Source organism: Saimiri boliviensis, chromosome Y, assembly GCF_048565385.1.
Source record: "Saimiri boliviensis isolate mSaiBol1 chromosome Y, mSaiBol1.pri, whole genome shotgun sequence".
Taxonomy (NCBI): Eukaryota; Metazoa; Chordata; class Mammalia; order Primates; family Cebidae; genus Saimiri; species Saimiri boliviensis.
The window spans coordinates 18,700,334-18,716,911 of NC_133471.1; the positions used below are offsets into that span (position 1 = coordinate 18,700,334).

Sequence of the window (16,578 nt, forward strand, 5' to 3'; positions counted from 1 at the left end):
GACCTCAAGTAACAATGTTAATGCCATTTACAAAGGAAAAAACTGATACAAAAACATTCAAAACCTGAACATCACTTGGCATGTAAGGGGGAAAAAAAGCAAATTAGCTGAAAGGTTCATAAACACAGGGTCTTATTTACATTACACAAAGCTCAGGTGTTAGCCTTGAACGTAACTTTCAAAATACCTTCAAATATTTCCAACTCAGATCACAGAATTTTGGTATCGAGCCACTTCATCCTCAAGATTATCCCAATCAATACCCTCATCAATGCCTTCATCCTCTGAATTATTGGCTCGACTGGCTAGCCATACAATCCTCTTTCAATATTTTGGATTAGCTAATTTTTGTTTAAGGCCTGCAGCTACACATTCAGCAAATTTCTCTAAGGAACACACAGGCCCACTTCTCTCCGCGGGTTTTTGTTCCTCTTTACCAGAGTTGCTATCAAATGACATTAAGTCAGCTTCCCCTTACTTTTTCTCCTTGCCCTCTTTGGGTTCTGGTTTTTCCAAAATGAAAGAATCTTCTTTTAAGAGGGGGGCTTTTATCGGACAATTTTTTGCATGAGTCCCTCAGGCAGGTTTCCCCTTGGCTTATGACATTAGCAATGACTGGATCGTCATGTTTTTGGGTAATGATCTCATTTATCAGATTCCAGTATGAGAAAGCAGCTACAGGGACCTTTTGAAGCCCGAAAGCATCATAATAATCTTTTAGGGCATCCCCTACTCTTTTCCAACATCTTTGATCTATGGTTCCTTCTTGAGGGAACTAGGGGCAAACATCCTTAATATAATTAAAATATTTAATTAACCGGTTTATTTTCACCTTTACTCCTCATGCCTTTAATGCTTTGCTGAGTTCTTCTACAAACAACTCATGCTTACTAATTTCCTGACCCATAATATTGTCGTCCACTTACCAGAGAGCAAGGCCGCAGCAGGTTCCTGCTGTGACTCTTTCTCTGGATTTCTTCCTTCAATCCGGCCGGCTTCGACGACATCCATCACGGTGTCCCTCTTACTTCGAGCCCCATGTTGGTTGCCAGACTGTCCTGACCTGCAGGACAACAGGAGCTCGGAGGGAGGGAGTGGGCAGGAGATGCGAAGAATGGAGACAAGACAGGAGTCTGATCAAGTCTCGTTTATTGTTGCTGAGCTCACAGTTTAAATAGACCAGTCAGGGAGGCTGAGCTCACAGTTTAAATAGACCAGTCAGGGAGGCCGGGCAAAGGAAGCTTGCAGTTGGGAAATTCCGGCCTTCATAAGTTTCAAAACTGAAACTTACCAGCAGGAAACAGAAACTGAAACTTATCAGCAGGCGAAACAGAAAGTGAAACATTGCTGAAACTTATCAGTGGGGGAAACAAAGACTGAAACTTGTCAACAGGAAACATTAAACTAAAACTTATGGGCAGGGAAACAGAAACAAACTTTACTGAAACTTATCAGCAGGGAAAACAGGAAACTGAACATGGCTGAGCAGATCACAAAATGGTGGCTATTGATGCCCACATCAAATGACTCACTATCAACATATGAAAGTGCTATTAATATTTGAATGTTGATTTGTCTCCTGAAACTTTAAGATGTTTATTAATTCTAATTATTTTTGGTAGAGGCTTTAGGTTTTTCCTATGATCAGGTTATGTCATCTAAAAGAAAGGAAATTATAACTTACTTTGGAATTATAATATATTTTCTTTCTTTTTAAAAAATTTCTCTAGCTAGAATTTTCCAGTATTATAGTGAATAAAAGTGACGATATTATTCTTTTTAGATCTTAGAGTACACGGTGGCTCAAGCCTGTAATCCCAGCACTTTGGGAGGCCGAGGCGGGTGGATCACTAGGTCAAGAGATCGAGACCATCCCGGTCAACATAGTGCAACTCCGTCTCTACTAAAAATACAAAAAATTTAGCTGGGCATGGTGGCACGTGCCTGTAATCCCAGCTACTCAGAAGGCTGAGGCAGGAGAATTGCCTGAACCCAGGAGGCGGAGGTTGCGGTGAGCCGAGATTGCGCCATTGCACTCCAGCCTGGTAACAAGAGTGAAACTCTGCCTCAAAAAAAAAAAAAAAAGATCTTAGAGTAAATACTTTTCCCATTTACTATGACATTAGCTGTGAGTTTGTTGCATATGGCTTTTAGTTCTTCTATATATGCTTTTTGTATGTTTTTTTCTTATTATGAAGCAATGTTTTATTAAAATTTTTGGCATCAATAGAAATGATCATATAATTTTTGTCCTTTATTCTGTTAATGTGACATATCTCCTAACTGATTTGCATATCTTGAATCCTCATTACTAACATGGAACTAATTCCACTTGTGCATGTTAAAAAATTTTACAAGGTGTCATTGAATTAAATTTGTTAGGATTTTGTTAAGTATTTATCAATCAGTAACTATCAGAGGTCTGTTTTCTCAATCTGGAGTGTCTTTTTATTTTTGCTTCAATTTTATTAATGCTCTAATATTTATTTTCCTTTTCTTCACATGATTTTGGATTTGGTTTGGTCTTTTTCTTCTAGTTCTTGAAGATGCATCAGGCAAAAGTCATTATCCTAAATAAATGCAGAACCAGGAAACCAAATACTGCATATTCTCACTTATAAGTCACAGCTTACTACTGAGTACACATGATCATAAATAAAAGATGAATTAGACACTGGAGGCCATTAAAGAAGGGAGAGAAGGAGAAGAGTAAGGGTTGGAAAACTACCTACTGGGTACAGTAATTGCTACCTGTGTAACATTATTATTGGTACCTTAACCTCTGAATCATACAATGTGCACATGTCTGAAATCTAGATATATATCTTCTGAATCTAAAATAAAAGAATAAATGCATCATTAGGTTATTTGAAGATTATTAAAATTTTTAAGTATTACTTAAAATACAATAGCTTATTACTATCAACATTTATTTTATAACATACTGTGTGCACTGTATTTCATAGGTTTGGGTATACTATGCTTCCATTTTATTTGCTTTATTTTTTCATATTTTTATCTTAACATTTTTATTAATCTATTCACTTAAAAATATATTGTTTAATTTCATGTTTCTATAGTTTACACAGCTTCTCTTGTTATCAATTTCTAGTTTTATTTCACTGTGGTTAGAGAAGATATTTAATATAATTTCATATTTTTTTTTGAATTTTTAATGATTTGCTTTCTGTCCTGACATATGGTCTATCCTTGATAATGATTTACATACACAATAATCTCCATTATGCAGGTGTTAGATACAATGTTCAATACACTTATTAGATCCATTCATTTTATAAAGTTTTATTTTTACATGAAATATACTAATTGTACATATTTTCACATATTGAATCATGTCTTAATACATAGAGAAAATGGGTAATTAATTATATCCAGGAAATTAGCATATTCTCCATATCAAACCTTTATTATGTATTTTTATTAATATACAAAATCCTACTTTCCAAGCATTAGAAAACATTAACCAAAATTTACTCTCTACTTCAATGAATTCAGTTTTTAAATAAAATCTCAACATGATTATTATTTTGAAATTCTTTTATGCATCTTTTTACATAATGATAATCATACTGCATATACAACTTTGTATCCTATTTTTCCTCATAGATATTATATTATAGACATTTTCTATTTTAGGATATATCCTAATAATTATAAATTTTAATGACAGCATAATATTTCTTATTTTATTTTTCAAATTTTACCTTAGGTTCTTCTTAAGGTTTCTACATACGTTAGATAAACCTAACATATTCATTTCACTAAATTTGAATTTACATGACTTATTTAACTTAATGCTATTTCTATCAAGCTCATGTATGTTGTCTGAATGAAAAGATTTTACTGCTGTTTAATGATAGAAAAGTATCTCATTATTTGTATAATGTTTTGATTGGCATTTAGATGGATTCTATATATTAGGTATTGTAAATATTGCTAAAATAAACCTAGGGGTGCAGCTATCACTTCAACATAATATATATTTTTTCATTTAGTAACATACCAATTACTGAAACTGCTGGATTATATAATAGCTCTATTTTATTTTAGGAGTTATTTGTTTTTACTAATTTAAAAATAGCTCTACATTTTACTTCACCAAAGACATAAAATTTTTCTTCTTTCTGCACCTTCTTCAGTAGTTATACTTGTCTAACTTTCAAATATCACTTTTTAATGTCAGTAAGATATTTTATTGTAGTGTTCATATGCATTTTTCTGATTATGTAGATAAATTTTAAAATTCTTGTATAAATCTGTTTTCACACTGCTATAAGGAACTATTTGAAACTAAGTAATTTATCAAGAGAAGAGTCTTAATTGAGACACAGTTTCACATGCCTGGAGAGACCTCAGGAAACTTACAGTCATGGCAGAAGGTAAAGAGGAAACAAGAACCTTCTTTATAAGGTGTCAGTAGAAAGTAGGTAGTGCGGGGGAAACTGTCACTTATAAACCATCAAATTTTGTGAGAACTCCCTCAATATCAAGGGCTGAGGGTGGGGGAACTGCTCCTAAAATTTAATCACATATCAGGTCTCTCTTTCAATACATGAAAATTACGATTCAAGATAAGTTTTGCATGGGAACACAAAACCAAATTGTACAACTTATTAAATATTTGTCTTTATTGAAAAAATGTCTATTCAAACATTTAACTATATTTAATTTAAAGAATCTTTCCTTTTTTTTTTTTGCTTTGAAAATGTTTTCCACATTTTGTAAGTTGTCTATCTTTTCTGTTGATTGTTGAAGTATAGAAGCTTTTGTTTGATATGTTCTTACATGAATATATATATATATATATTTGTCTATGCTTTTTAAGCTTACCAATATTTTTTCAAAGACTAATGTCCTGCTGTGTTTTTCTAATGGGCAGAAGTTGTTATAAAGAGGCTGAGTTCTCAATTTGATTCTCAGTTATTGTAGATGGTGTATAGAAGTGCTGCCAATTCTTGTATATAGATTTTGTAGCTTGACACTTCTGAATTTGTTTATCAAACTTAGAACACTTGTCTTTAGAATTTTCTCAGTATACAATCATATAGTGAACTAAACAATAGTGTAACTTCTTCTTTTCCAATTTAGATTCCCTTTATTTATTTCATTGGCCTGGTTATCCTGGCTATGACATTCAGTACTATGTTAAATAGAAGTGATGAAAGTGGTCATATTTTCTTGTTCTAATTAAAATGCCTTGAATTTTTCCACATTCAATGTAATTTTTACTGTGGGCTTGTCAAATACGGCTTTTTTTTTTAGATGAGCATTTCCCTATTCCTATGTTGTTGAGTGTTTTTATCATAAAGGAGTGATAAATTATATCCATGCTTTTTGCGTCTATTGAAATAATCATTTTTGTTATTATTTCTGTTAGTGTAAAATATTTTTTTGCAGTCTACTAATGCATGTTAAATTATTTCTGCATCCCTGAATAAAATTCACTTGATTATGGTATATTAATCTTACTGATGTGCTGTTATATTTAGTTAGCTAGTATTCTGAGAATTTTTGCAGCCATGTTGATAAGAAATATTTGTCTCTAGCATCCTGTTTATATGTCCTTTCCAGTTTGGGATATCAGGGTAATACTGGCTTTATAAGAAGAGTTAGGTACAAATCTATTTTTTCCTCAGTAATTTGAAATAGTATCAATATAATTCGCACCAACTTTTCTTAAAATTTCGGGCAGATGTCAACTGTAAATCTGTCTGTCTCTGAGCTTTTTGTATTTGCAATTTTTAAATTACTGATTCAGTCTAACTGCTTGTAACTGATCTGTTTATGTTTACATTTCTTTCTAATTTAATCTAGAATTATGTGTTTCTAGATACTTTATTCATTTTCTTTAGATTTTCTAGTTTATGTACATGAAAGTCTTCATAAAAGTCTCAAAAAAGAATTTTCTTTTTATATGGTGTTAAGTATAATGTCTAATTTTATTCCCAAATGACTTTGTATATTTCTCTTTTTTGTTTAGACTAGCTAATAGCTTATAAACGTTATCTTTCTAAATGACCAGCTTTATTATTATTTTACTAATCTTTTGTATCTTTGTTGTAATTTTATTTAGTTTTGTTCTGACCTTTGTTATTTATTTTTTGTTAGCTATCAGTTTAGTTTTTTCCTATTTCTCTAGTTCTTGAGGTGTAAAGTTAGGTTATAAATATGTAACCTTTCAGACTTTTTGATGTAGGCATTTAGTGCTATGAACCTTCATCTTAGCACTACTTTAGTTGACTCTCAGAAGTTGTAATAGTTATGTCTTCCTACTACTGATTTCTAATAATTTTAAAAATTTCACTCAGTTTTATTGTTAACCAAAAAATAATTCAAGAGCAGATCGTTTAATTTTCTTGCATTTGTATATTTTTGAGGGTTTTTTTTTTTTTAATTTCATTCCTAGTTTTGTTTTTTGTGGTCTGATAATTGATATAATTTTAATCTTTTTAAATTTATTGATATTTGTTCTGTGGCTTATCATATGGTCTATCTTGAGAATGCTTTATGTACTAATGAGAAGAATGTATATTCTTCACTTCTTAGCTAGATTGCTATTTAAATTTCTATTAAATTTATTTTTTTCTAGAGTATTTTTAGTGTATTGTTTCTTTGTTGACTTCTTATCTCAGTTAACTGTGTTGCTCTATGTTGTCAGTGGATTATTGATGTTCCCTACTGTAACTGTGTTGCTCTCTATCTGATTTCTTAAGTTTAGAAGTAAACCTCTTTATGAACATAAAGTGCATATAAATTTAGACATAATTTTTTATTGGACTGATCCTTTTATCATTACATTCTTTGTCTTTTTATTTAAGTTGTTCCTTAAAAGTTTTTCATCTGATGCAAGGATACTGCTACTCAATTTTGATTTCTATTTGCATGGAAAATCTTGTTCCACCCTTTTCTTTAGGTCATTTACTTTCAACATTAATATTGATACAGGAGGCATTATTGCAATAATTATGCTGCTTGTGACCTACTTTGTTATTTTATTGTTAATGTTTAACAGATCCTGTGAATTTCTTTCTCCCCCTTCCTTCCTTTTTTTTCTTTCCTTCTTTCTTTCTTCTCCCTCTCCCCCTCCTCCTCCCCCTCCCCCTCTCCTTCCCCCTCTTCCCCTTTACCTCTCCCTGTCCCTCTCTCCCTCTCTCTCTTTCAGTTCTATTCTGGTGCATGTCAATCTTTTGTTTTATGACTTAGAACTATTTCAGCATTATTGCATGGTTGGTTTGACAGTAATTACTTCCTTCAATATTTATTAGTCTGAAAATAACTTCATTTTTCTTTCATAGAGGAAACTTAGATTTAGTAGATAAAAAATTTGGCACTGTTAGTTATTCTGTTTAAGAAAGTTAGAAATAGGACTCTAATTCTTTATGGCTTGCATAGTTTTTGTCGAGAAGTTTCCTGATGAATTTGTCGCACTCATATCTGAATTTTTTTTCAGGTTGACGTTAGATGGACCAATGACTATATGCCTTAATAAAGTCATTTTTTTAAAATAAATAACTCAGGATTTTTTGGAGATTCTTCGATATGCAAATCTATATTTCTAGCCAGCCAAGAAATTTCCTTATTAATTATTCTCTCAAATTTTTCAAATTTTTATTTTTTTCTCCCTCAGGAACAACACTTATTCTTAGCTTCGGCTATTTTACAAATCCCATATTTCTTAAAGACAGTTTACTTCTTTTGATTTCTGTTTGATTCAGTTAATTTTAATTTGTACACATCCCATATTTCTTAAAGGTAGTTTATTTATTATGATTTCTGATTCAGTTAATTTTAATTTTTACATCTGAGCTTTGAAATTCTTTTTTCTACATGGTCTAATCTATTGCTGAAGTTTTCCACTATATTTTATTCCCTGAATGCATTTTTATTTCCAAAAGTTCCAATTGATTTTTCTGCAGAATAGCTGCCTTTTCAGAAAATATTTTATTCATACCCAGAATTTTTCAAAAAATTTTATGTGTTTTTTTAATCCTTTTTTTCTGTTATCTCCTTGAGTGGCTTAATTCTCAGGCTTTTGAATTTTTTACCTAGTATTTTAAAGAATATTGATCTTAATTTGGCTCTCTTGCTCAGGATCTAGTGTAATTGTTTTCTAAGTGTTTTAGAATCCTGTTTTTTTTTTTTTTTTTTTTTTTTTTTTTTTTTTTTAACATTGCCAAAATTATTTTTCTAGTTCCTTCTCATTTGGTTAGACAAATTATATTTAAAAAAATTTTCTAATTAGTGTATTTAAAATGTTTTCCCCTTAAGGATGTTATTTTTTAATATTTATAACTTATTATAGCCTAACTGTGCCTTTGCTGCTTTCAAGGGGGCAGACTCTTAAGTTTTTGGTTATAGAAAATTTCTTTGTGATAGTTTTCTTGGATGCTAGTTGTACTCAATGTGTATTCAATGTACTCAATGTGATAGCAAATTCACAGTCTCCTATGAAGTTAAAATGTCAAGAATCTCTTTAAGCTTACCTTGTTCCACCAGAAACATGCATATTTTTAACATTTATTTTGTTTCCATTTTATTTACTGTATTGAAAAGTTTAGCCTTCATGGCTGTAGTGGAGGTCTCACTATGTAGAAACTGGTTGTAGGTGAAGCAAGTTGGTAGGTAAAATACTTAATACTAAGCAGAAGATTGGTGATGGTTGCTGAGAGAGCTCTGGGTAAACACACTGACATCTTATTCAGGAAAGGGAGGAAACAGCCAAGTTCCTTTGCCATGGCAACGGGAACATGTATTGAACAAGGCTTCTGACGGTTCAGAATGGACACATACCATTTTTTATCTGCAGGCATGTCGACATTTCAAGTAGGTATAAATTTTTACTCTACCTTTCAGACAAGCCTAAATCTGAAGAATGTTCTTCTTTGGGGATATGTTACTATGAAGAGTTCCAGAGAGCTATAGGTATATAATGTCAGACTACTGCGGGAAAGTATCCAGTTATTTCTGCATTAATGGATAAAGAGAAAAATTATATTAGGTCTCCAGCTATGAATTCTAACTAAAATAAAAATTCCATAAAACCAATTTTTAAAAGTAAAAATACAGATTATAGGAAAAAACAGTAAGATCCATTAGAAAGTCCGATATCAACACAAATAAATGAGAAAAAATGCAGACATAACAGAAAAAATAAATTGGTAATAACCAAACAAAAAAAAAAAATTTAAAATTACTCACAAGTAGCCGGTCGCGGTGGCTCAAGCCTGTAATCCCAGCACTTTGGGAGGCCGAGGCGGGTGGATCACGAGGTCAAAAGATCGAGACCATCCCGGTCAACATGGTGAAACCCTGTCTCTACTAAAAATACAAAACATTAGCTGGGCATGGTGGCGCATGCCTGTAATCCCATCTACTCAGGAGGCTGAGGCAGGAGAATTGCCTGAACCCAGGAGGCGGAGGTTGCGGTGAGCCGAGATCGCGCCATTGCACTCCAGCGTGGGTAACAAGAGCAAAACTCCGTCTCAAAAAAAAAAAAAAAAAAAAAAAAAAAAAATTTACTCACAAGTTAAAAAATACTATTGAAAGCTATTATACACTAAACCAAGCAGAAAAAAAATAGAACTTGAAAACAAGACTTTAAAGCTAACCCTGTAGAAAAGTACAAATGTTTAAAAATAAATGAAAAACAAAAAATATATAAAAACAGAACAAAGGCTTTGAGAAGTATGGGATTACGTAAAGCCACTGATCATATAAAATACAGGCATTCTTTATTCTTTCCATTATTACCTTAAGGCCTTTTATCTTTTAAAGAATACTTAATACTAACATTAATGGGCTAAAAGAAACTTTCAGACAGCAAGAAAACTCACTGCTAATATTAAGTACACAGAAAGACACAGAATATCATAACACTACAACTGAGGTGTATAAACTACTGTTGTAAGTAGAAAGATATAATGGTCAATCAATTAAAAATAACAACCACAACTTTGAAAGACAGTATAAAATGAAGAACAAAAACAACGAAGTATTAAAAAGCAGAGTATAATGCTAAAGAGTTTGTTATCAGTTTTTAAAAAATAATTATATCATAATATTGCTATGATATAATTCAGCAATCCCAGTGCTGGTCATATACATAGAAGAAAGAAAATCAGTATATAAAAAATCAGGGGGACGATCCAAGATGGCCGTTTAGGAACAGCTCAGAGTTGCAGCTCCTAGTGAAAGGGCAGAGGGTGAGTGGACGCTATATTTTTATTGCCTATGGACCAGGAGATTCCCAGGCAGAGAAGCCCCACCGGCTGCCAGCTTGGCTGTTTTGGCCAGTGCGGTTCTCTTGATTGGTTCCGCTGCATTGACCTGCACAGCTTCTTTGTCGGCGCCCCGGATGGTGGTTTTTCATACAAAATACACTGGTCTGGGTGACCTTCTGGCTGGCAATTGGAGCCCTGGGAAGTCACCCATTCACCTGATTAAAGAGGGGACTGAATAGGGAGCCAGTCCAGGAGATTCCTGGGCAAAAAAAGCCTCACAAATCTCAGCACTGCAAAGACCTGGAACCAACCCAAATGCCCATTGATGATAGACTGGACAGGGAAAATGTGGTACATAAACACATGGAATATTATACAGCCATCAAAAATGATGAGTTTGTGTCCTTTGTAGGGATGTGGATGACCCTGGAAACCATCATTCACAGCAAACTGACACAAGAGCAGAAAATCAAACACCACACGTTCTCACTCATAGGCGAGTGTTGAACAATGAGAACACATGGACACAGGGAGGGGAGCACTACACACTGGGGTCCGTTGGGGGGAAATGGGGAATGGACGGGGAGTGGGAATTTGGGAAGAGATAGCATGGGGAGAAATGACAGATACAGGTGATGGGAAAGAAGGCAGCAAACCACACTGCCATGTGTGTACCTATGCAACAATCTTGCATGTTCTTCACATGTACCCCAAAACCTAAAATGCAATTAAAAAAAAAAATCACTGTTTGACAGTGCAGTGTTAAAATCTCCTATTATTATTATGTGGGATTCTAAGTCTCTTTGTAGGTCATTAAGAAATTGCTTTATGAATCTGGGTGCTCCTGTATTAAATGCTTATTTAGGATTGTTAGCTTTTCTGTAGCATTAATCCTTTTACCATTATATAATACCCTTCTTTTTCCCTTTGGATTTTTGTTGATTTAAAGTCTATTTTATCATGGACTAGGATTTCATCTCCTGCTTTTTTTTTTCTGTCTATATCCATTTACTTGGTATATATTCCTTTATCCCTTTATTTTGAACCTACGTGTGTCCTTGCACTTAAGATGTATTTCCAAAATACAGCACACTGATGGGCTTTGACTTTATATCCAATTTGTCATTCTGTGTCTTTTGATTGGAGCATTAAGCCCTTTTACATTTACGGTTAATATTGTTATGTGTCAATTTGATCCTGAGTTTTTGATGCTAGCTGGTTGTTTTGTCCTTTAGTTGACACAGTTTCTTCATTGTGTCAAAGGGCTTTATCATTCGGTATGTTTTTGAAGTGGGTGGTGTAAGGCCATTGCCTCGCTGGGAGCTGAATGGACACACCCATCCCTCTCCATGCCTGATAACTATGTCATCACCCCAAGCTCATTATCTGGTCTCTCCACATGGCTTCCCTGCACCCGCCTCTACATACCATACCCAAGCTCACAATCAGCACCAAACCATGCACTCAATCACCCGGCCGCTGTTGAAAAACGCTGCCAAAAATTTTAAAGAAGCCCCATCAATTCCTGCTCAATAGCAGTCTGCCCCATATGCCCCCAGCAGGTCCACATACCCAAAGTCCTGCCCACCTACCAATGACAGCTTGCTCCATACATGTCCTGTTTCTCAACAGCTAGTGAAATTCCCTTCACTTTGTTTCCCCAATAGCCAATCAATTGCCTCCCCTCCGTATAAAACCCCTCGCCCTGAACAGCCAAGAGTGACTTCATTGACCCCTTCTTGGACCACAGAACCTCGCCCAGGAGCTGAATAAATTAGCTTCTCATTTTCTACTTGCCTCAGTTTCCTCATTTTACCTCAGCAATAAACCTGTAGGTGGTACTGGTTGTTCCTTTCTATATTTAATGCTTCTTTCAGGATCTCTTGTGAGGCAGGCCTGGTGGTGATGAAATCTCTCAGCAGTTGCTTGTTTGTAAATGATTTTCTCTTTTGCTTATGAAATTTAGTTTGGCTGGATATAAAAATTCTAGGTTCAAAGTTCTTTTCTTTAAGGATGTTGAATATTGGCCCTCACTGTAGGGTTACTGCCAAGAGATCTGCTGTGAGTCTGATGTTCTTCTTTCTGTGGGAAACTGACCTTTCTCTTTGGCTGCCATTAGCATTTTTTTCTTAATTTCAACCCTGGTGAAGCTGACAATTATGTACCTTGGGGTTGCTCTTCTTGAGCAATATCATTGTGGTGTTCTCTGTAGTTCCTGGACTTGAATGTTGGCCTGCCTTGTTAGCTTGGGGAAGTTCTCCTGGGTAATGTCCTAAAGAGTGTTTTCCAGCTTTGATTCATCCTCTCCATCACATTCAGGTACACCTATCAAATGTAGATTAGGCCTTTTACATAATCTCATATTTCTTGGAGGCCCTTTTCATTTCTTTTCACTCTTTTTTCCTCTAATCTTGACTTCTCATTTTATTTAATTGAGTTGATCATCAATTTCTGATATACTTTCTACTGCTTGGTTGATTCAGCTATTGAAATTTGTGTATGCTTTGCAAAGTTCTTGTGTATTTTTAGCTCCATCAGGTCATTTGTATTCTTCTCTAAGCTGTTTATTCTTGTTAGCATTTCATGTAACCTTTTTCAAGGTTCTTGATTTCTTTGCATTGAGTTAGAACCTGTTCTTTTAGCTTTGAGAAGTCTGTTATTATCCATTTCCTGAAGCCTGTTTCTGTCAATTCATCAGAGTCATTCACCATCCAGTTTTGTTCCCTTGATGGTGAGGAGCTGTGATCCCATGGAGGGGAGGCATTCTGGTTTTTGGTGTTTTCATCCTTTTTATGAGGCTTTCTCCCCATCTTCATAAATGTATCTACCTGTATGTGGGTAATAAACCCCATGGGCACTGAGGATGGAGAACTGTCTAGACCCCAGGCACTGCTAGTGCCTGTAGAATATCTTAGTTTATAGTGTTATTGCTCAGAGGTTTCCTTTACATAATCCTTCATATATAATCATATATTAGTGCTTGAAGTGCAACTTACTGCTTACATATATCATTTATATAATCATATTTAATACTTATATCTAGCATACTTAGTTCAATATAATCTTTCTATATAATCATACAGGCATTGATCGACTTATGACCTATGCAACTTACAACCATTCGACTTTACGTCCACAATCGCTAGACACGACTGCTTGGCATCTGGCAGAACAAATGTTGCCCAGCTGTGTGTATGACAGTGCGAACCAGCTTCTGGCAGCACTACCATCTCCGCATGCACCATTTCAATTGTACATATAGCCTACTCAACTTATAACTGTTCCGTGATCCCGATCATGGTCATAAGTCAAGCACTAGCTGTATAGGTATTGTAGTCAGAGCTGTACTAACATATATAGTGCTGATTACATAATTCTTCTATGTAACCATATAGTAGTTTGCAGTAGAAGGATGCCTAGTCACAGAACAGAAGCAGTACATGGGAAAACAGCCAGACCAGGACAAGAACCAAAGACCCAGGTGGTGATGTCTCCGCCTGAAAGGGCCTGTGCTGTAGCTGACTTGGAGCAAGTGACTCTCCTCCTGATAAAGGAGTTGTAGTACCTCGTATCCATCTTCTGGGGAAAGTAGGTCTCAGACCTGAGATCCTGGAAGTAACTGAGAGAGAAGAACCCCTTCTGGTGTGACCAGTCATGGTGGTTGTACACCCTGTCAGTCTTTTCTCATTTCTGTGCTAGCTCAAAGAATCCTCCCATAAATATCTAAAGATAAGTGTACAAGTCTGTCAGCTCCCACTACTTTAAGCTTATAGTATTCTTCTACTAGAAATTCTTTGAAGTCTTTAGCCCTCAGAAAAGAAACGTTTTTCATGACAATTGTTGCACATAGCCCACCTCCTTACCTCAGTGACCTAATGGGGTTGGATCCCTTTTCTGCACATGACCCTCTACTACTGTGCACCTCATGGCCCCGTTGTGCCCAAACCACCTCTCTGTCCAGATGACATAATGGAGTGGCACCCTCACTTGAGACTCATATGATAATGTATGCCCTATTACTAAGCCTATGGATAACCTCACTCATGACCCTGTCCCTTCTTGCACCTAATATATAAAGATGTTTGTATGCATTTGGGGGCCACTGCTGATCTCTGCTCACAGGTGGTGTGGCTCCCCAAATCTAGATGCTCTTCGCCACTTCTGCAGTGTCCTGTCTCTTTACTTCTTGAATTCTGCTCCTCAACACAGCATAATGGACATCCCACGATCCTGTGAGGCCTCCACAGCCCTACATCTGTGGTCTTTGTAGATGGCGACTTTCAAATGGGGTTTGAGTAGATGCCCTTTTTGTTGATGTTGAAGTTACTTCTTTCTGTTTTGTAGTTTTTCTTCTCACAGTCAGTCACCTCTGCTATTGGACTACTAGAGGTCCACCCCAGACCCTATTTGCCTGGGGATCACCTGTGGTGGGGGCAAAACAATAAGGGTTGCTGCTGTTTCTTCTTCAGCTGTCTTCATCCCAAAAGCGTACTTGGCAGATGTCAGCCTAAGCTCTCCATTATAAGGTGTCTCTTTGGGTATACTGGGGTCAGGGAGCTGCTAGAGGAGACAGTCAGTCCCTTAAAACAGCTCAAGTGCTGACCTGGGAACTCTGCTGTTCACTTAAGAGCTGCTGGGCATATTTGTTTAAGTCTGCTGTAGTGAAATTCATAACTACCTCTTTTCCCATGTGCTTTGTCCTGGGAAGGTGGAGCTTTATTTATAAATTCCTGACATACTGCTGCCTTGTTTTGGAGATGCCATACACAGCAAGTAGCTAGTCTAGTCACAGTCTGCCAGCAGAGGCATTGCTGAGCTGACATGGGCTCTACCCAGCTGCTGTGTAAACTTTCTTGCCATTTTGTTTACAGAAGTACAGTTAGAACGGCCTCGATAATGGCAGTCTGCCTCACTAATGGTGGACAGCCTCAGTAATGGACTGCCTTTGTCATGTTTACTGTCTGTCATAATTTGCAGTCTCATTACTTGTTTTTGTGTTTTCAACTACATTTTAAACTAATGCAGGCTATTTCTGTGAACAAACCAGCAATCTCCAGCTGCAGCTCAAAAAAGACAGATTAAGATAGTTAATGGAAAAATGTGGAATACACTTCTAGTTCTGGGCAGCTATTCTACAAATCCTGCCAGATCATAGAGTAAATAGACCTACATAACACGGAGGTTTTCTTTTTGGGAAATAAGACCAAGGAAGCTAACCACAGCCAAGACACAGACACACGAATCTTAACAGGCCTAACTATAGCCACTAGGCATCACAGCATTTCAGCAGCCCCAAAATCTGCAAGCTGTTGTTAACCCCCTCTCACATTTTAATACATATCTTTTGGTAAACTAAACTTTTTTTTTTCACCAAGAATATAGCAAGCTTCCAATGGCAATACAAACAAAACCATACATTAATGTGACTTTATTCGAGAAATTAATAAACCAGGCCTGGGTGGAATCTTGGATGATGTTTCCTATTCAAAGTGTGGAACAGAAAAATCAGCATCCAATTTCCCTAACAGCAATAAGGGTTTCTACTGCTGAGGGGGCATAATGATGGAGAAGAAAAGAAAAAAATCAGTTTGGTAGACTACTATGGCTTCCAAAGAGAAGGCTACCAGAGAAGTAGCCTGCCTAAAAAATCACATTTGGCGAATATAGAGAAACCCGGGGAAAACTCAGGCTGAATCTACACAGGGAAGAAAGCAGAGTCCAGCACAGAACATTTGGTTCTTTGTGTAATTAACTGTCTCGCTTGCTAATTAGCTGTGTAAGACAATATCTAACGATGAGTTGGCTAGTAGAATTTCCATTAGCCCATCTACAGTGAAAAGGAAAATAAAGCCCAGGGCTCAGAATATTGTGGGAGATCATTTAATATTGTCGCCTTGCAATCTAGCTGATCAGCTAAAGACTTGTACGCTGGTGGGAATAACAATAATTATGGTAGCCCTATTCTATGTTATTCAATTAAAAATACTGAACTTTACTTTCCACACCACCCCATCATCAAAATTAATTAAAACACAAAAACATAAACACTTGAGAACTAAAATGAAAATCTATTCTCCTCTTTCAATATCCCAACAATCTTAGGAATCTGCCTGGCAATATTAATTATTATATTTCTTACCACATTCGTTATGCCCTCTAATAGCCTGATCAACAGCCGACTTTCCTCTCTCCAACAATGATTAGTTCAACTTACACTAAAACAAATAATAACAGTACATACTATTAAAGGACAAACTTGATCTCTCATACTCTTAGCTCTAATTAACTTCATCACCCTAAATAATCTCCTCGGATTTGCACCCTACACATTCACACC

The 16,578-nt window shown here is 35.6% G+C and overlaps 1 protein-coding gene across 3 annotated transcripts in view; it reads right to left on the reverse strand.

Moving 5' to 3' along the window:
• Positions 1-1,192, reverse strand: part of LOC141582934 (eukaryotic translation initiation factor 1A, Y-chromosomal) — a 40,744-nt gene extending 39,552 nt beyond the window's left edge. The window contains exon 1 of one of the 3 annotated variants that reach the window (XM_074392386.1): positions 927-1,192. In XM_074392386.1, coding sequence (XP_074248487.1) covers positions 927-1,011 — 85 coding nt within the window. In that variant the 5' untranslated portion in view covers positions 1,012-1,192. The remainder of the gene's footprint in view (positions 1-926) is intronic. The other 2 variants (XM_074392387.1, XM_074392388.1) reach the window with 2 other exon arrangements.
• Positions 1,193-16,578: the final 15,386 nt, after the last annotated feature.